The sequence below is a fragment of the Paroedura picta genome, chromosome 6 (assembly GCF_049243985.1).
Source record: "Paroedura picta isolate Pp20150507F chromosome 6, Ppicta_v3.0, whole genome shotgun sequence".
Lineage (NCBI taxonomy): Eukaryota > Metazoa > Chordata > Lepidosauria > Squamata > Gekkonidae > Paroedura > Paroedura picta.
In genome coordinates this window covers 32,395,985-32,416,462 of record NC_135374.1, presented here as the reverse complement: position 1 = coordinate 32,416,462, position 20,478 = coordinate 32,395,985, and the positions used below count along the sequence as shown (strand labels likewise).

The 20,478-nt window shown below is 42.5% G+C and overlaps 1 protein-coding gene across 1 annotated transcript; it reads left to right on the top strand.

The window, feature by feature from the left end:
- Positions 1 to 16,082, top strand: SLC35A5 (solute carrier family 35 member A5). Its single transcript, XM_077342009.1, has 7 exons — positions 1 to 192; positions 4,188 to 4,340; positions 4,793 to 4,891; positions 6,386 to 6,519; positions 9,714 to 9,781; positions 11,145 to 11,937; positions 13,289 to 16,082. The coding sequence occupies exons 2-7, from the start codon at positions 4,211 to 4,213 to the stop codon at positions 13,355 to 13,357; spliced, it is 1,293 nt and encodes a 430-aa protein (XP_077198124.1). The 5' UTR covers positions 1 to 192; positions 4,188 to 4,210; the 3' UTR covers positions 13,358 to 16,082.
- The last annotated feature ends 4,396 nt before the right edge of the window (positions 16,083 to 20,478 follow it).

Here is a 20,478-nt window from a genome sequence, read left to right as displayed (position 1 = left end):
GTTTTATTCCTGTCAAAAGGCGCCGGTGTCACGTGACGGGGGAAGCCGCTGCCCGGGCGGGGAGGAAAGGGGCGAGCGGCTGAGGCAGGTGTGGGGAAAGCGGTGTGGCTCCGGAGGGAGAAAAGCAGGGGACGGTGTCCATTCGCAAGGAAAGGAGCGCTCCTTCTTCGGCTCCTATGGTGCAATGATCGCGTAAGTGGCCTGTGTTGGAGGGAGGGGCGGCGTGAACGCGGAGGGGCGGGCTCTTTAGTCTGTACTCCGAATTCATGGGGGCGGATGGCTCCATAGGGAGAGGGGCTGCATCTTCTTTGTCCCCTCGACCAGGGGTAGTTAACCTGTGGTCCTCCAGATGTTCATGGGCTACAATTCCCATGAGCCCCTGCCAGCAATCGCTGGCAGGGGCTCATGGGAATTGTAGTCCATGAACATCTGGAGGACCACAGGTTGACTACCCCTGCCCCTCGACCACGAATAGGGGTGGCTAGCCTAGCCTAGCCGCGGTCCTCAAGGATCTGTGCACTTCAAAAAAAAACTTCAGGTCACAGAACTCGTTTGTTTTTGCCTGGCATGGCTAAATATCTGGGGCTTGTCACATCCTTAGCATGCCTTTGAGAGCAAGCGGAACCTCAGAAATCTAACATGAGAAACAGGGCGAAAGTGCATGCTGGAGCTGTTGTGAAGGCCCAAGAGGTGGAAACTCAACCCCTGACTTCAATATGTTGGCGGTAACGTTTAATATCAACCTGTGTTAAATGGTTGTTGGAAGAACAGTGTACATTAAATACTTTAGATACTTGAAGTGTGATTCATCTGTATAAATTCTTATGATTCTGGGTTGGATCCAGCAATGTGTGAGGGAAAGGGAAATGTACCTGGTGCAGTTCCACTTGTGTACGTTGCTTCATGTAAACCACCCTGATCCTTTGGGGAGGGTGGTATATAAATACAATAAATAAATAAATAAAGAGCTGCAGCAATGCACAGTACAGTAATATAATTTTTAACAACAGAACAACCCAGAGATGGAGTTTTTTGTTTGAAGAACGACAGAAAGCCCTGTAAACTTATTGAATGCTACCCCTCCTTTCCATTCTTTTAAAGGTTGTAGTTGAGTTTCTCTCCCAGTATGGAAGCAGGGCTAGGCTTCCCGCCCCCACTCCAGCAGGGTTTATGTGAACCACTGAAGAGTTGTCTTGCTGTCACTATAAAATTATGGTTAGCAAACAGATAACACTAAAAGATAAATGAGTTGGGTATGATGCAGTGTGAAATCAGGTGTCAATAGCCATAGGGCACATCCCTTCCCTGAATGCCTGTTGTGTCTTTTTGCTCTTTTATCATTGTGCTTCAAGCAGTTCCTGCAAAAGAGTTGCTGTGTTGTACCATTTTGTACAGCATTCCTCAGCTGGATCCATCCCATACTGTGTTTCCTGTTTCTTCAGCCTGGCGCAAGGGTTGTGTGGAATCAATGCATCCAGATCCCAGCAGAAATCTCCTAAGGGAATGAATACCCACAGGATCAATATTGTTTTGAGCTTAAGTCACTGAGCTTAGAAGGGTTTTCTTCTGTTTAGGATTTCAGAGTTATTTTGGAAACCATCATCAGAGAATTCACTTTTTAGTTTAAGAAAGTCAGTGCTAGCTTACTCTCCTTCGTTTAATGTCTATGTTGATTTATTTGCAAATATTTAGTTAGTTCTTAGAAAGTCAATGGACAATTGTTTTAATACCACTAATGGGAAAGCTGTCCTTTGTGCCTTGGCAATCTCTAGATTAATCAGTCCTGGAGGATTGTTTGGAAACTTCAGCTAGTACAGAACACTGCTGCCTAATTGGTGCTGGGTGTAACTCAATATGGTCATATGTCACAAGTGTAGAAACAATTATATTACCTATAATTGAGTCCATGTTTAATATAATGTGTTGCTTTTGACGTAAAGTCTAAAATAAAGTAGGTTTAGGCTTTCTCAGACAGCTTCCACATGAGAGATTTGGCTGGGATCACTGCTTGTTTGAGCTTGGATCTAATTCCCACTTCCAGAAATTGGACCCGGTCTGGGGCAGTCCCACACTTGGCCTGACTCAGGCTCCCAGTTCCCCACAGCAAGGGAGCATGGGTAATAGGGGCGTATGTTAGGCCTGGGCTGTCTGGAAGCAGAAAAATGGGGTCATCCATTTCCCTGCCCTCACAACCAGCCCACCACCCCTGAATGTGACTTCTACTGGCTCCTGCTCCCTAGGCTGCTCACCTGTTCCTCCCACTTCTGCCGCCACCTGGCCTGACTTCTTCCTGCCCTCACCTGCAGTAATTTGTCCTTAAAAATGAAAAGAAATGCCTCGTGCCTCTGCCACACTGTGGGGTGGCATCTAGCATTTATTTCAGTTTCTTAGAAGGAGTCTTTCTAAAAAAAAGATGAAATAAATGCTTACCGCTGCCCCACAACACACTACCATTGTGTGGGGTGTTTTTTTAAAGTACATGTTATTGTGTTGTTACATTCTTAAAAATGGAAGAAAAAAAACCCACCCCGTGCTGCAGGGCAGCAGTAAGCATTTGGTTCATCTTTTTTAGAAAGACTCCTTCTAAGAAACTGAAATAAATGCTGCAGCGTGGCTCTGGCTTGCCGACCTGACTGCCTCAAGCAGGAGCACAAATCTGGGGCAGATTGATCATACAGTTATTAGAAATTGACTATAGTTCTGCATATTGGTTTGACGATATTTTACCCTTGGTTCTTATCAAAAGAACAGTTTTCCCATGAGTTGGAGGAGGGAATGTTTTGAGCAGGTCTTACCTTGTGCTCCAAGGCCAGAAGGCATGAGTAAGCCATTACAATCTGTAAACCTTTGGGGCTGGGACTGATACCCTGTCAACAGTTCCTGGAAGGCTGGCTTAAGGGCTGTAGGGTGTTCCTGGGAGGTGGAGTGGGGAGGTAGAGAACCCAGGCTATTGGGTCATCCTGCAAGGCATCATCTTTTCCCGCCTCCAAGGGAAGGGTATTTACCATGATGTAATCCTATTCTCTACGCAGATTTGGGAACTCCCCTGTGTCTATATTTCTTCCGCAGTAAGAGTATAAAAAATTCTCTCAGTGTGATTCATTGGGGCTGGGCAAAAGAACCCTAATTAGGCCATTGGGCTATCACCTGGGCCAAAAATCAAGGGGCAGCATAACATCCTCCATGTGGTGGACATCTCAAGGAGTACATCCTCCCATGTCAATCTCCATTAAGTTAGCCTTTGAAACCCTAATGCTTTGGGATGCCATTACAGCATTCCACAAAAAAGGAATGGCATCTCTGTTGTACTTCTGAGAGGTCAGTTTTCCTTTGTGTTAGTTCTTTGTCTAGCTCTTTTGCTTTTCATTCTTTGATTGGATCTTTTACATTGATTATTGAGGATTTGATGTATTATGTGCATGTTAAGTTCCATCAAGTCACTTCTGAGACAGCAACCTTATGAATTAATGACCTCCCAAATCATCTATTATTAACAGCCTTGCTCAAGTCTTGCAAACTGAGGGCTGTTGCTTTCTTGATGAGTCAGTCTCTCTTGTTGGCACTTCCTGTTTTCTTGCTACCCTCAACTTTTCCTAGCATTAATATCTGATTGTTGAACTTGTCAAAGTCAACTGCTGAACTGCTCTCACTTAAAAAATGTTTCAAGATGATACCTGTCTGCATGTAACTTAAACCCAGTATTGCGAGTGCTGTCCTCTGCTGCCAACAGGAACAGCTTCCTGTCCTCTAAGTGACAGTCTTTCAAATACTTAAAAAGAGCAATATAGAATTGCACATAACATTTCAGGTGTGTCCTGACCAGTATGGTCTACAGTGGAACTATGACTTCTTGAGATTTGGATGTTACACCTCTGATGATACACCCAAGACCGTATTTGCATTTTTTTGCTGCTGCTGCAGTACCCTATCTGATCATATTTAGTTTACAGTCCACCCATACTCTAAGATCTTGTTCATACCAGAAGTGTCCTTCCCCCATTCCAGCACACATGCTTCTCATTTTTGTTACTTAGCTGTAGAACTCTGCACCTATCCTTGTTAAATTCCATCTTATCCACATATAGCTTCAACATCTGGCAACTTAATGCAACCTATGTAGGGAAAAGCACTAACAACCTATTTAAATCCAGAAAGTAATAAAATGTACATTGCTTTGCTGTTCAAAGGGCACCGACAACAAGACAACAGAATGGAGTCCAAGTTCTACAGTCAGCCTGCCTGGTGGTCCAAGTCAGCCATCTATACACTCCTATTAGGAGGTGCCTTTGTTACTCTGGGATCAAGTCGCATCCTCCTGATGAAATACTCTGCCAATGAAGGTACATTTTGGTATTTGACTCTGTGTGGTTACCATTAATGTTTATCAGCTTACTCTCTGCTTTCAAGTTCTCTGCCAGTATGTGGCATTAATTGTTTTCCGTTGGTGTGGGGTCCTCATTTTTCTTCAGAGTGTAATGAGAGATAGGGAGAGAACATGGGAATTTGTAGGATGGAAAGCCCTTCCACAGCTTGAGGTTTCATTTGCCAGCGGAGTCTTTTACAGAAACATATATATTTTCATGCATTATTTGCTTTACAATCAGAAGCTTGCCTTTTAGACCAAGAGTGGGAGGGGGAGAGATTTCAGGTGACCGAGATCTGTATCTGTGCTGAATATACTATGCATAAACAGATTAGGGATAATGTCCTTGTCTAATGCAATATTTTTTTGGGCTTGGTCAATGTAAATAACTTTGGCACGTTGTATAAGGCTTCTGCTGACTTTTCTCAGATAACAAGTATGATTATCTTCCTGCAACGGTGAATGTATGCTCAGAGTTAGTGAAGCTGGTGCTCTGTCTGATAATGGCACTCTGGGTAACCAGGAAAGGTAAGTTGTATCTCTGACTCTTGTATGGTGGCAGTTTGTTATTTTGAAGAATTTCATTTTTGGTATACTCTCTAGACTCCCATATTTGTTAAAAAATTAATTCCTGTAGTATTTCCATCTGGCCTGTCCATAGGCCCATTTTGTATATCTGAATACTTAAGATAGGTCATCGAAGAAAAGAAGGACTCTGCTTGCATATGTGCTAAACACCTCCTCTGTGCTTTTGCCTTAAAAAAAAGAAATTGGCCTACTTTGGCTGTAGTAAGGCTTGTGAAGGTAGAGCTCTTGAAAAAAATGTTTCCTGTTTCCCTGTTTGAGCCAGTAGAATATATATTAATAATTCCTTGGACTATAGCCCAGATCACTTAATGCTTATAAAGAATCTTAAATAGATTCAGAGTAGCACCAAGTAGCATTAAATAGATTAAATGGGTTTTTTGTTTTTCTATGAGACAAAATGCTTGCTACTCATTTTTCACTGTTCTATATATCAGAAATTCATTTTTATGTCTCTTTTTGTTGCTGCCGTTCTTTTTTTTTAATAATAATATTTCCTTTTGTCGATTATTTTGATCTCCTCTTACCTAGGATTGATATATTTTAGAAATGAAGCCAACAGAGTTGGGTTGAGAAACTTTAAAATAAATGTTCCACTTCCAACACCCAGCCACTTTCACATATCTGCATGTGTGTAGATTTCAGAAGTGTAGTTAATCATATCAAAATAAGAATATAAACGTCTGACAAACTGGATCTCATGTAATCTGTTACAACATTGACATTGTTGGCAACTTACCTATATTGCCACACTTTGCAATGTGTGATGTGCTTGGCTGTAATTATGTGCCACTACAAGTTGTTTGGTGTACTCCATCATGCTAGCTTCCAGGTCCAAGCCACACTTTTTTCACATGACAGAAGTACTTACATTGTGAGTTCATCATGTCATATTTCATGTGGTGAGGCCTTTGTTTGAAGTGGCCTCCATCTGATAAACTGCAACAGGAATAAGAATTGAAAAGTAGCCTTTTTCTCTTAAATGAAAACATTCTATTTTTCTTTTTTGCACTGTGTTAATTGCATGCTTCAAAAAAAGTCAAGTTGCCATGTAACACTTTTAACATATCAGAAAAAAAGTTTAAATTGATCTAACCGTGAGCCAAAGAGCGTTTTTCTGGTGTAGCTCATAGAACATAGTTTTTAGATGTATCCCCCCCCCCCCCCAAGAACAAGCCCTTCTGATCCCCAGAAACTGGATTTATGATGTTGTAAGATCAATGTGGCTTTATAGCCACGTTAATGTGTGTAGGGGGTTGCAATGGAGGTGTGCAAAGGAGTCAACTCACCCTCTCTTGGTAATGGTGATAGATAGGAACAGCCCTTTGTGTCACTTAAAAACCTGTAACTGTTGTGGAAATTGGGGCAGAGTACATATATATTTGCAAGTAAGATATATTTGACTAACTCTGTCTCCCAATTCTTTAATTTTTTTAGGAGGATATTCTCATAGTGGATTTGGCTGCAACTCATGGAGGCAATTCTGTAGCTACATTAAATGGTCGATACCTGCCTTTCTATATTTTCTGGATAATCTCATAGTCTTTTATGTATTCTCCTACCTCCAGCCAGTAAGTATCTCTTCAGAAATACAGAATATTTGTTCAGACGTTTTATGGTTCAAAACTCATGGTGTTCTGTAGCTACGTAACCTGTGATAAGTTCAGATCAAATCACAAGACTCAATTGGGAGTACTGCTCTACTCTTTTTTTACATGATTAAGTGAACTAGAAATGTTGTAAGCTGCTAGAATGATGGGTTGTGAGGCATTAGTTCTGTATGAAACCAGGATGCTTTTTGATTGTTTCAACAAAAATGTTTGCATGTGTCACACATAGTAATTCTCGTGGAATCCTGTGCCAATGTAGTAGGATAGTGAGTTGCAGTCTGGGAAATCCCTGGTTCAAACTTTGCCACTACCAGGAAGTTGCCTTAGGAAAGACCCCCCTCCCCTATCTTCAGTATGAGAATAATAATACTGTCCTTGTTTATTCATTCAATCAATTTATATACAGCCCTTCACTGTGATGTCTCAAGGTGGTATACATAAAACCAGTAAAATAGAATATATATCAAACTATTTTTAACAGTAAGAACAGATCATAACAGTCATAATAGTCATAACAGTCAAATGTAACTTGAACAGAGCATTGAATGGTTTGGGAATTGCAACAATTAAGAGAGGAGAAGACCATGGGCTTGGGGACAATGGAGAGGTACAGTTGCCTGACAAGGATGGGTTCAGGCTGCAGGGAGACTTCCTGTTGCAGGCCTTCAGCCAAAAGCCTGGCAGAAGAGCTCCATTTTGGAAGCCCTGCATAACTGTTTAAGTTCCATCAGTGCCTTGATCTCACTGGGGAGCTCATTCCACCAGGATGGAGCCACGGTTGAAAAGGCCGTGGCTTTTGTTGAGGCCAGGCAGCCTTCTTTAGGGCCAGGGATCACCAGTCTGTTAGAGTAGATGGAGTATGTTGCTCTTTGGGGGATATGGACAAGCAAACAGTCCTTGGGGTATGTGGGACCCAAATTGCATATGGCTTTGAAGGTGAGTACCAGCACCTTAAACCTGATCTGGTACTCAGTTGATAGTGGAGCTGCTGAAGGATTGGGGTCATGTGGGCTCTCCGTGGTGTTTGGGTGAGAATGCGGGCAGCTGCATTTTGGACCAACTGTAATTTCTGGAGCAGAGATAAGGGAAGGCCTCTGTAGAGCGAGTTACAGGAATACAGCCTAGAAGTGACCATTACACGGATCATTGTGGCGAGGTGTTTTGGGGCCAGATAGGGTGCTAGTAGCTTGGCTTGGCAGAGGTGGAAAAATGCCAGCTGTGCTGCTTTCGTGACCTGAGCTGCCATAGTTAAGGAAATAGCAAGGGTCATGCCCAAATTCCTGGCTGATTGTGCAGTTTTAAGTTGCACACCATTCAGATGTGGGAGGTACTTCTGTATTGGACTTCTGTACTGGACTTCTGTAAAGCTTACAACACAATAAATGTATGCTTTGATATCTGAAAGCAGTATATAGATAATTGAAATTACTATGTGACGTCTTTTACCTGATTATAGCACGCTACTCTAATACAAGCTGGAAAGGTTCAGTGAGAATGTGCAGCCCACATATATTTTAAAATGGGAACAGTGGCATACATTTTCAAACATCTGCACATTCAGCATAGGAATAGCTGTTTTCTGTGGCCCCAGGCAGCACAATGCATTTATAATCAAGAAGTGTTACTATATGTAATGATTTTACCCAAGAAGAAAAAACAAATGATTTCAGATGATAACAGAGGTATTCTGTAATTTGATGTTGTATATGGTATTTAATATGTAAATATTTTCAGTGATCCCTCTGTAGATATGCTCCTTAACTTGAAAGTACCTAGTGCTTCATGGGGCCTGAACACTCAAAAGAAATAAACTTGTGTGGCAAAACACTCCTAGCTCCCAGATAACTTGTCTGGAGTGCCACAAATGCTAGTGGGTCCAGAGAATACAGAAGTTTGCTGCCCTGATCTAGAGAAATGGCAATGAGCCACTTTTCTTCTCCCTTATCACTAATGATGGGACAAGGGTGAAAAGATTCAACAAGGGCAAATCACAGTAAATTGTTGGATCTGTTTCCTGGTAAAGATGTGGCATCTCTCTTTGGAGAATTCAGATGTGGGGACAAAAGAGAAAAAGGTAAAGAGCAGAAAGGATGGTTCAGAATTCTTGTCCAGGTACAGGCTAAATTACAATGTAGATTGATTAATTATGTACTGTATAAAGTCAATTATGTACTGTATAAAGTCATTAGATAGTTCCTGCACAAGTGGCCATAAGCTAGTGATGAAGGAATCTGGGCATTCTTATTACAAAGATGTCTGTAACTAATGATCCTGTTATTCTTCTTCTATGGTATGGGCTGCAGCTGTAGTTCTTGATCTCTGCTTATTTCACTTCTCTGAAGTTCAAGCAGTCAGGTAAAAAAAATCTACATGCCTCAAGTTGGCTCCCTGAAATAACAGTTTGAGGCAAAATATGTTTTGTGCTCAATTTTGTCAGGGATGGATGTGGCAGAATAACTTGCAGAAGGTTTCCCCAGAAGCCTTCTGCTTCTTACAGAAGTGGGCCGTGAAGATCAGGGAACCATCATGAATAAAGTGTTCTGCAATAGTAGGGGCTGCACTGGAGAGGGGAGATTCAATAAAAGCATCTCCTCCTTTGCTGGCACAAACATCACAGCTGGGAGAACAGAAAAACAAGCAATTTGTTCTGCAGTTTTCCTCTTTCCCTTGTAATGTATGGGGTAGGCATATGGGTCTTGTTGATGGCCCCTGAACAATGTTTAGAGCTCAGAGGGGAAAAAGCAAGAGCTAAGTCTATTTTGGACACTGCAAAAAAAGAACTCCTTGTATTTATTTATTACATCTTTGTACTGCTCTCCCTTGCAGCTCACATATTGTTGCTGTGTTGACATTCCTTCTTTCCTTAGTGCTTTGATGTGTACAAATGCCTGTTTTCTGGAGCTTCCCAGGAAACTAGCATTTATTGGAATTCATGTGCAGTTCTTAGTCAATCTTTTCCCATCAACTGGAGATTCTCTGATTCCTTCTTGTATTGAGAACTGAGGAGTTTTGCTTGAATAGAACAATCTTGGCTGTGCTATCAGGCTTGGTTGTTGGGACTTCCTGATAATGAAGCACTGTAGACGGATATATATCTCTCCTGTTTCTAGGTTGCATTTTACATGTAACTTTATTCCTTCACACCTTTTTTCTAGGCCATGGCTGTGCTGTTCTCAAATTTTGTCATTATAACAACCGCACTCCTGTTCAGGATAGTCCTGAAGTAAGTAGCTATGGAGACAATTTCATCAGTCATTGCTCTGTTTCCACTGTTGGCATTGCCACGTTTTCTTTAAAAGCCTGTACATGAAGACTGATAGTGTACTTGAAACCAAAGTAAATTAGGTAATATTTTAGCTTTGCCAGTTCCTGACCTTGCAGTTATTGATGAGAGCTGCAGTCGTGAATGCATGTGCTTAGATGTTTGTCCCACTGAACTCGGTGAGAGTCATATTTAATTTAAGTAAGTTAGTATTGGATTGAGCTGCAAATAAGCCAGTGCTGGCGACCTTGAGCAATTTAGGTCTCTTTAGATCACAGATCAGTTTGGAGGAATGAGGTTATAAATCCTCTTTCAAGTGATCTGTTTTCTTTTGCATTTTGAATGTGATTTGCTTTGTTCACTCAGTTGATGGTAGCTTTCAACAGCAACCTCCAGTCCTGAGGACCGAGTGTTATTCCCATAATATTTGATCTGTTTACTGCTATATTATGTTTGTAGCTCTCTGAAAATATTTAGTTTTCCTATTCTGTTACTTGATATTTTAGTCAAGGCTCTTCTAAGTGGGGTACATTCTATCCCATCCTTGCTGCAGCTTTATAACATTTTCAGCTAGTGCAAAAAAAATTGTGAAGTGGGATGAAATAAATTTTTCAAGGTAAAGTTCAGATCACTGCCTGAATTCCCACAATTTCACAGGGCCTGTAAAAGGGAGCTCCACCACCAGGGATTTGTCTGAGACTGACCAAACCCAAATAACATCCACAGGTCCCCCTCAGACATCCCCTCCATGGCCTGAACCAGTCTGAGCTCTCTGGGGGCCTTAGCTAATTTACCAATCCGGTTATATTGTTGTTTAAAACCATTGAAATTGTGTTATTCAGAACCTCTGTTAGATTATTGCTGATGTTAGGTCGTTCCATGTATCCCCCTGTTGTGTTATATATGCCTGGAGCCATATGGAAGGGTCGTATACAAATCTAATAAATAAAATAATGAGATATCTGTTCTAAACTTCAATATTGAATATATCTTAGTCTAGATTTCTGTCTTTTGGTTTAGGTGTTGTAGAATGAATGGGTCACAAAGCATTTTATCAGATCACTGTAGGGAGCTGTGGGAAGATCATTTACTGTTAGACCTTAACCCTGCCATTCCCCAAAAGCGCTCAGAGTGACTTACAACAAAGATTATTAGAAAAGGAACAGAAAATGAAAAAGCGAGTATCATGGCCATGTGAATGTTTAAAAGGAATAAGTTATGTGCTTTATCTCTTCCGATCACCGGTGCTCTTTTTTGAATTAGCTTGTCAGATTGTCCATTGCCTCTCTTTATGTGCTTAAAGGTCTTTCTTGTCTACACACAGGCGACAGCTCTCCTGGGTGCAGTGGGCCTCCCTGCTGATTTTGTTCCTGTCTATCATAGCCCTCACTGCAGGGACTGGAAGCCACCAACATAGCTTAGCAGTGCATGGATTTCACCATGATGTTTTTTTCAGCCCATCTAACCACTGTCTGCAGTACACCAAGCCGGAGGACGAGTGCTGGGGGAGAGAAAATTGCACAACTCCGTGGCTCTTCCCCAGTTTCACATGGAACATCACCACTACTGCCACAGGAGCCTTGAGACCACTTCAGCTTGGTCTAGGACACCTGCTCATACTACTGCAGTGCTTTATTTCTGCTCTGGCTAACATCTACAATGAAAAGATACTGAAAGAAGGTGGCCAGTTCAGTGAAAACATCTTTGTACAGAACACTAAGCTGTACCTCTTTGGAGCTATGTTCAATGGCCTGATTCTAGGCCTGCGCCCTGAACATCGAGGCCAGATAGAGTTCTGTGGGTTCTTCTACGGCCACAACACATTCTCCGTAGCCCTTATTTTTGTCACTGCTTTCCTTGGGCTCTCAGTGGCTTTCATCTTGAAATTCCGAGACAACATGTTTCACGTTCTGACTGCACAAGTTACAACTGTCATCATCACCACTGTGTCTGTCTTTGTTTTTGACTTCAAGCCTTCTATGGAGTTCTTCTTGGAGGCTCCTGTGGTACTTCTGTCCATATTTATATACCACTCCAGCAGCCCTCGATGCCTAGAATATACTACACAGTGGGAGAGAAGCAAACTCGGAGGAGGTACATGGGAGCGCTCCAGTGGGGTAAGGTTTTGAAATGTTGCATTCTGACCCTGTCATGCTCTTAAAGCTGGGATGGAGTCAGACATAAGCAGATAGGTTTTTCGGAAGTAGCCAAACAGCATCCCGTCCTTAGAAAACGTGTGGCTGTACTCCACTTGTCAGTACAAATATTTGACAGCTTCCTCCCTGTAGTAATTTGCTGCTGAGCAATAGCTTCAAAGGAAGGTGGGTTTGTTGCAGTGGCTGTGAAGATGTGGTAAAATATGCTGCTTGTGGTCTCTCTCTCTCTCGTGCCGTCTTACTCCCTTGAAAAGAATCTGTGGGCTGTAAAAATCCATGATAGGCATCTTCCACACCACTTAGTGGTTGTTCTTGGTGGGGTGTGGTGTAACAGTGTTAATGAAGGAGATGAGGCTAAGGAGTCAAGGGTCAAGTACCAGAGGTACGAGCTTTCTTTGTAATACTTGCCTACCACTTATAGTCCCTTCCTTCCTCTATTTTATTTTGCTAATGAACTCTTACTTAAAATACCTTTTCTGTAGTGGTCGCATTGTGTCGAGCAGTTGCCCCTTTCATCAACAGTGAAAAGTGATGGGGAACATAACCTTTGATCCATAATTTAAATTGCATTATTGCGTATGATTATTGATATTGACATGAATGTATTATTAGCATATCTTAGAGATTTTGAAGACTTCAGCCTTCCTGGCTGCAGTCATTTGGCACAACAGCTGCAAAGCACTCAATAAGCAATTTCCCAGTGTTTGGTCTTTCTCTGCCTTTGTCATATTTAAAACCCCATTATCACAACTACCCAAGAATACTAGAATCTTGTTATTTCCGTGTAAATTAAAAAGAGGAAAACAATAGCTAGAAAATTTCCTTCTCAAGGTTTTTCCTGCAGCTTCCAAATCTTGTTCTTGTTTTTACTAACATTTAAAAACCTATTTAAAATGTGCTTAAATGCATTGATTTCTGTAGACTTAACTGTAGCTGTGGCTGCTGTTTGAGGGTTCTGGACACCAGGTGGTGCTGTTTGCAGTGAAATTTGTTCAGGAGATATAGCAAAAATGCCTCCATTTCTAATACTTACACATTTGTACACAAATTATCCAGAAATATCAGAGTGCCTGCTCTTTATTTCCCAGGTCCCTCCATCTAAATCCCAGTCATCAAAAATTCCCTACCAGTGCTGTCCTAAACAGAGTTACACCCTTCTAAGTCCACAGGAGAGGCACTTTCAGCAGGGTATAATTGCACAGGATTGTAGTGGGTGCATCACTGATATAACTTCACAACAACAAAGCATTTCTGACAAACTTATGAAAACCTTTAATGCAGCATTTTCACCCTCTGCATTTGTTTTTTGTAGGATGGAGAAGAACTCGAGAGGCTCACCAAACCAGACAGTGATCATGATTCAGAGGAAGAGGCCTTGTAATGTTTGGATTCTCGAGTTTCAGACACTTCTCCTTAGAAGAAAGGAGTTCTGCCGTTTTGGGGAAGTAAAGCCTTTTTGTGCAAAAAGGAGGACAGTTCTTTTATTTTTCTTCACTACAGCAGAGTTCTAATTTGCCTTTTGATCAAGCGGTTCAAGAGAAAGTATCTAACTATGTGATCCTTCTGCAACAGAAAGTGGTTGCAGTGCTATGGATACAGATGAGTTAGAATGGGAAGCATCACTTCCAAACTCTTATGTATTAAGACTCCTGATATTTCTATATCAGTAAAAAGATCCAAGCTAATCTGAGTACCTTAGTTCAAAGTTGTTAGGGGATTCAGACTGGGTGGGGCCAAAGAGCATTCTGGGCTATACCAGCGCTCCAGAGGAACATGTGCATGTCACGTCAGACTGTATTTGAGGCTACTGTATGTTGCATTTACTTGTGTCAGGAGTACTTCCCACATCAAGTACTGTGTGGCAAATTTGTCTGTGCTGCTGTGTGTATATTCTGCAAGGCGCCAAGGCCATGTGTGGCTCCTGGGTATGTATTCATCCGTAATGCATGCTGTGTGTCAGATGCACAGTGATGTTTTCAGGTGTGGAAGTAAAGTATAAGAGTATCTTAAACATGTATCTTAAACTTGGTCCAATCCAAGTTTCATCCTGTGTTGCCAAGATTGTAAAAGTGCTTTAAATGTATTGTTTATGTTCTGTAGCCTTAAGAGCTTTCATTTGAATTTCTATTATTTCCTTTAAAAACACAAAAATGTTTTGTTCTGTTTGATCACATACCAAACAAGCAACTCGGCTAGGAGATCCATATAAAAAATTATGTTTATATCTGTTGTGGTGTAGTGGTATAAACTAACAACTTCCAAAATAAAGTTGTGTGTGTGGTAAATGAGCTGATGGCAACATCAGAATAGACAATGGAGCTCAGGCATAATGCATGCACCATAGTTTCATTATTTCTGTTTTTGTAAAGATGTTATGCAGTCGTAGCCTGAAGAGAAAGGGTGGTAACAAATATAAATAATAATAATAATTGAAAAGTTATGCAGAGATTCATTATCAAGACCAACTGCGCAGGGTGGTAGAATATATTTGTAAAAAAAATATATTTTACAGATCTTCTCACTTGAATGCAGCTATGCTAGAAGGTAGCTTATATGTGCTGGAGTAATGGAGAACTCACCCAGAAGGAGTTGCTACTGTTACCGGGCATGCGACTAGTGATGTGTTGACTAGGAATAATCACAAACCAGGTGCTGAATGTACAGAAGGTATATACCATGCCCTGCTTTCAGGATATGGCCCAGGTTCTACTGCTAAGGATTCTGTCCTCACCTAGCTCTCTACTAGGGGCCAAACTAGATGTGACGTTTGAACCTCAACTCAACTCTGGCCCCCCTCAGTCAGATGACAATTGCTAAGAACTCATTTCCCATGCATCGCAGGGGCCCAGATGGGATGCGGGCATGTGTGCATGTGTTCAGCTTCCCCCCCCTTCATGCTATTTCCCCACTGTAAGTAGTTGGGGGGGGAGATTATTTGCACATACCACCCATTCTGCAATCTTTCTCTCCAAGTGCATGTGACAGGAAGAAAAAGGAATAGACAAGACACAAGAAGAGGTCAATTAAAATGGAGCAAAATACTACAAGGACTAATCACGGTGCAAACACCCCCGGAAATAACATTAATATATTTAATCCTCACTGTGAGTATGAGTAGGAACAGTGAATGGGCTGGGTCCTTGCAGCTCTTCTGCGGGCTCAAGTGGCAGGAGGAGCCCCTTTCAAGTCTATGCAGGAAACTGGGACCTGTGTGGGCAAAAAATGCATGAGGCATGGACTGCAATAAAGAGGGTGAGAATCAGGGGGGACTGCCCCTCACTCCAGTTCTCGCAGCAGTGGAATATCTGGTAGAAACACTGGCTTGGATCCTAACTTAACAGGGTGTTCAGTTGGTATCCAGACTGAGAAAAGATATAAGAAAGAAATAGTATAAATGTAGGCAAGAAGATGAAATCAGCCTGATACTCTTTTGCGTAATATAATCCGGGACACTTGGTAACCCTTGAATGGCCTTTCGCAACATGTTTATGCTTCCAATTCAGTTCTCCTCCGGTGACATGGTGGCTGAAAGATTGCTACATCTCTTTCTTGCTGAAGTATTGTCGTGTGGACTGTCAAAGTGCTTTGCTAAGTGGTGACATATCAACATAAACTGCTGCAGTTGCACAGATAACATAGATGGAGAAGCCTGGCTTCATTGGGCAGCTTCAGTTCTTTATGACTCCTACAAAAGTATTTTAAGTCCATTTTAATGAAGCATCTTTTTGAACTCTGCTTGTAAATTGCCATGACAGTGTTTCTTCATAAGAAATTCCATTAGAAATTAGATAATATTACTAGTAAAAAAAACTGCAAAGCTGGTGTGTTTTATATTAACAGTAGGTTTAATTCTGATTTGGGATTGCTTTTGTAACAAGCCTTCTGGTTTCTGAGGAAATTGTTCTGCTATTTGCTGATATATCTTGAGAACATAGATGTTTTTTTAATCATTCTACTGTATTCTTTAAGGGACTCATCTGGACTTGCCAACTAGTGCCTGGGTTTAACCAAAACATGGGACTCCCTTTTGTGTTGAATTTTAATATTCACAGTCCGGACTGCTATGCCATAAGACCAAATAAATGCAAATGTGCTGACACAGTGAATGTTGGATTTCTTGTGTGTATTTCTTGAATGCGCAGAGTGGATGGGGAGGTACAGGGCAATGGGAGGGGCAGGGTTTTATTTTTTTTGTTGGGATGTTATTGGTTAGCTTGTGCCTGCCTTTGCCCCTCCTGGTTTTTATGCGGAGGCCTTTTGAAGGGGGGTTGATATAGTAGTCAGGCAGGTGCAGGTTTTGATCTGTACTTTGCCATATAAAATTACACACTCTGCCTGCTGGAATGATACACACATACAAAGAGCTGGTCCAGCCAACTCTGACCCCCGACTCCCCGAGAGGCCATTTTTTTAACTGAAACATAAAAATTACCACTGAGCATGCATATAGTTACACAAGGCTGCCTTTTTGTGCAGCTGTATGATGATACATTGTCAACGATACACTGTTAGCCACAAGTCCCTATAGTCTAATGTTTGAAGGTTAAGCATCAGGAGGTGAGCATGCAGTGTTATCATGCACTGTGTTAGACACAGGCCAGGAAGGTGTGCCCAAGTCACTGAAACTTTAGCACAAACACAGATGAACCCTACACTGGCTAACTTCAGTGTTGTAGAGAAGATTAAAAGGAGGGAAAGACAATGACAGAAGCTGCTTTTAGTCTCCATTGGGGAGCAAGGCTGGTTATAAATGAATGAAATTAATAATAAATACCACATTTTCCTATTTGGAATAATGGAAGAAGCCAGACTGCAAAAAAAACACACAAAAAACCGGAGGGTGGGGTAGGGTGGAGAATTTTTTGAACAGAATTAGCAGACAGTTAATCCCTGCCTTGCCTCTCCTTTCTCTACAAATTTATTTATTTATTTATTTAGATTTATATACCGCCCTCCCCGAAGGCTCAGGGCGGTTTACATTAAAACTAGTCAACGATACATGAAACAGTCTTCGTTAAAACATACAGTAATTAATAACAGTGGTTGTAACCATATAACAGAATAATGTAACAGTATAACAATATAATAAAATAATATAACGATGGAACGGTGCAATACCACAACAGGTCCAGAGCGCTCTGGTGGAGTTCTGGGAGGAAGGGGGGAGAGGGGGGAGGGGGAGGAGCGGGGGGGGGGAGCGGGGGCCCTTCATTCGCTGTTGGTTGTGCCTGGTCTCAACCAAATGCCTGGCGGAGGAGCTCCTTTTTGCAGGCCCTGCGGAACTGTTTAAGCTCCGTCAGGGCCCTGATCTCCTCCGGGAGCTCGTTCCACCAGGTGGGGGCCAGAACAGAGAATGTTCTGGCCCTGGTCGAGACCAGGCGGACTTCTTTAGGGCCAGGGACCATTAGCCGGTTGGTGGCGGTGGAGCGCAGAGCTCTTTTAGGGGCATAGGCAGGGAGGCGGTCCCTCAGGTACACTGGGCCTTGACCGCGAATGGCCTTGAAGGTAATTACCAGAACCTTTAGTCTGATCCGGAATTCAACTGGCAACCACTGCAGTTGGTGGAGAATGGGCCGGATGTGGGACCTCCACGGTGTTGCTGTGAGGATCCTGGCCGCTGCTTTTTGGACCAGCTGTAGTTTCCGGGTCAAGACTAAGGGCAGGCCTGCGTAGAGCGAGTTACAGAAGTCCAGTCTAGAGGTGACCGTCGCATGGATCACTGTGGCTAGGTGTTCCGGGGCCAGGTAGGGCGCTAGTAGTTTGGCTTGGCGGAGATGGTAAAATGCCAGCCGCGCTACCTTTGTGATCTGGGCTTCCATTGTAAGGGAAGTATCCAGAATCACGCCTAGGTTCCTGGCGGAGTCAGCCGTAGAGAGCTGTACTCCATCCAGGGCAGGCAGGCACGCTTCCTCGCATGGGCCCTTCCTACCCAGCCACAGGACCTCCGTCTTTGAAGGATTGAGCTTCAGACGACTCTGCTTCAGCCATCTCGTCACTGCTTCCAGGCAGCTGGCTAATGCTTCTGGGGGGAGTCAGGGCGGCCATCCAACAGGAGGAAGAGCTGGGTGTCATCGGCATAAAAATGCCACGCATACCCCTTCCACAATGTAACAGATACATGTTCAGGAAGGATTTGCCTATTATAAGGTGTATTTCTGCACTGAGAGAGCGAGGATATCCTGATTTTTTTGGCTTGGCAAAATGTAATACAAATTACTTTGAAACATTTGTTTTCATAAAGTATTCCTTGTGGAGTAAACAATACCCTACTACTCAACTATTCTGAGTGTTTGAGCCAGTGAGACCGTAGGGAGGTATATTTTCAATGTAATTGGCTGTGTTTAATATGCTTAAGTCTCTTCACTTAGGTTTATAATTGTCTCTTCCCCAGCATGATGTTTCCAGGAAGCATCTGTGAAACCTTAGCTCTGGATTAGAGCTCACTTAAGGAAGGAAAAGGCTGAGAAACTTTTAAACCTAAACATTTCCTTAGAATTAAAAAGTCTGTACGCATAAATCTGTGGAACACAAGTTAACATTAAACTAGAGAGACTTTGAAACCATGCCTTTTGCCACCCTGCTCGTGAGCTGTGCATGAAAACTGATGAAAAATGAAGAGCACTGTGAGGAATGTGTGCTCTCCTGTGGCAATGGATATTACGTGCAAGGTTTCATTGGGCCTTCATCGATGACTTCTTAGGAGAGAAGCCATTCTCATTAAAGTTCGGATTTAGAGAACAATGGAGTGGGTGGATTTCAGCTAAGTTCTTGTTTAGAAAGTAAACCCATGATCATAGGGTAGCAGATACGCTGCACATGCCAGAACTAAAATGCATCACATTGAAGCAGGAAAAATATTTCCTTTGGGTCATGTGTGCAGAACACTTGAAGCCCTGGGACTTCTGGTCAGGCTGCCTAGAACGCTTCCTCTGTTCCCAGGGAACACTTTTGGGCAAAACATGTTTCATACATAGGTGTTACATTCGCAAGGGAAGACCTATTTTGGATTTTTAAAACCTTCTGTTTTACTATTCTTTTTCAGCTAATAAACAATTATTTTAAATTACTAGGAGTATCTATTGAAGGCATTTGAAGATTAAAAATACAGAATGTGCATTTAAAACAACCTTAATAGTTTAAAGAAGCAGAATTAGCAATAATTTACTAGTCCTCTTAATAATGAAGAGTAATCCAGGGCAAAGCTAGTAAACTATTTATTCAGGGGGTTTTGACTGTATCTTTATAATGCATGACACAGACTTGGCCAATTGCAGTGTACCTCTATCTCCAGCATCACCAGGTTGTTACAGCCTGAGCTACTTGAGCATCATGGTAAAATATTCCCAAGACATCTTTCCATGTTCTACTGCAAGTCTTGAGCACCAGAAGATCATGAGGTAAATCCTAAATGGACCTATGGTTACAAGAGCAAATGTGCTCCTTCTGGGCCCTCTTTATAATCTCTTACCATTGCCAATTGTAAAGTATCCTGATATGCCTTAGTAGTGGCTTTTCTATGCTCAGAATTTGATAAACCAGCCAAATAGGCTGGAAATATTAAAGGAAAAAGGGGAGAGGGACTGCTTATTTTTTAGTTCCAAATGTATTAAATGTATAGCCCACCACTCCTGCAAGTGGCTCATGGCAGGTAACAACATAAAATCCAGTAAGACCCCATTAAAATCATCCTGAACAACAGTCACAAATTCTAGCAGTAGTAAAACTACCCCCCTCACCCCTGTCCAGAGCACCCCACACTTTGGGGGTATGAGGATCAGACAGATATTCAGGCTTGGCCTGGGGAGGGGCCTGTGATCTTCCTTGCCCTGGCTTCAAGCAAAGACCTGGTGGAAGAGCTCCGTCTTGCAGGCCCTGCGGAACTGTGATAGCCCTGCCAGGACTTTTACCTCTCTCAAGAGCTCATTTCACCAGGTCGGGGCCAGGACCAAAAAGGCCCTGGCCCTGGTCGAGGCCAGGCAAACTTCCTTCAGGCCAGGAATCCCCAGCAGATTAGCACCTGTAGAGCAAAGGGCCCTGTGGAGGTGGCTTGAATATGGAGGCAAGCAGTACCTCAAGTATGTAGGGCACAGGCCAAGTCTGGTCTTGAAGGTTAACACCAATACTTTGAACCTGATCCAGGCCACAACCAGCAATTAATACAGCTGCCTCAGTACCAGAGGGATATAGGCCCTCCAAGGTGTTCCTCTGAGGACACTAGCAGCTGCATTCTGTACCAGCTGCGATTTCCAGGTTAAGGATAAGGGTAGAATGAGTTACATGTCTAGTCTAGAGGTGACCATTGCATGGATCACTGTGGCCCAGCAGTCCGACGACAGGTAGGCACTAGTAGCCAAGCCTGGCTTAGATGGAAAAACGCCATACGGGCTACTCCTGTGACCTGGGCCTCCATTGATAAAGAGGCATCCAAGATCACCCCCAAATTCCTGGCAGAGGGGGAGAGGTGTAGGTGGTTCTCATAATAGCTAGTAATCCAGTATTCAC

Excerpts from the sequence above, each read along its gene's own strand:
- SLC35A5 (XM_077342009.1), top strand. The coding sequence starts at position 4,211 with ATGGAGTCCAAGTTCTACAGTCAGCCTGCCTGGTGGTCCAAGTCAGCC. Across the intron at positions 4,892-6,385 it reads ACTCTGGGTAACCAGGAAAG|GAGGATATTCTCATAGTGGA; the intron begins GTAAGTTGTATC and ends TAATTTTTTTAG. Across the intron at positions 6,520-9,713 it reads TATTCTCCTACCTCCAGCCA|GCCATGGCTGTGCTGTTCTC; the intron begins GTAAGTATCTCT and ends CCTTTTTTCTAG.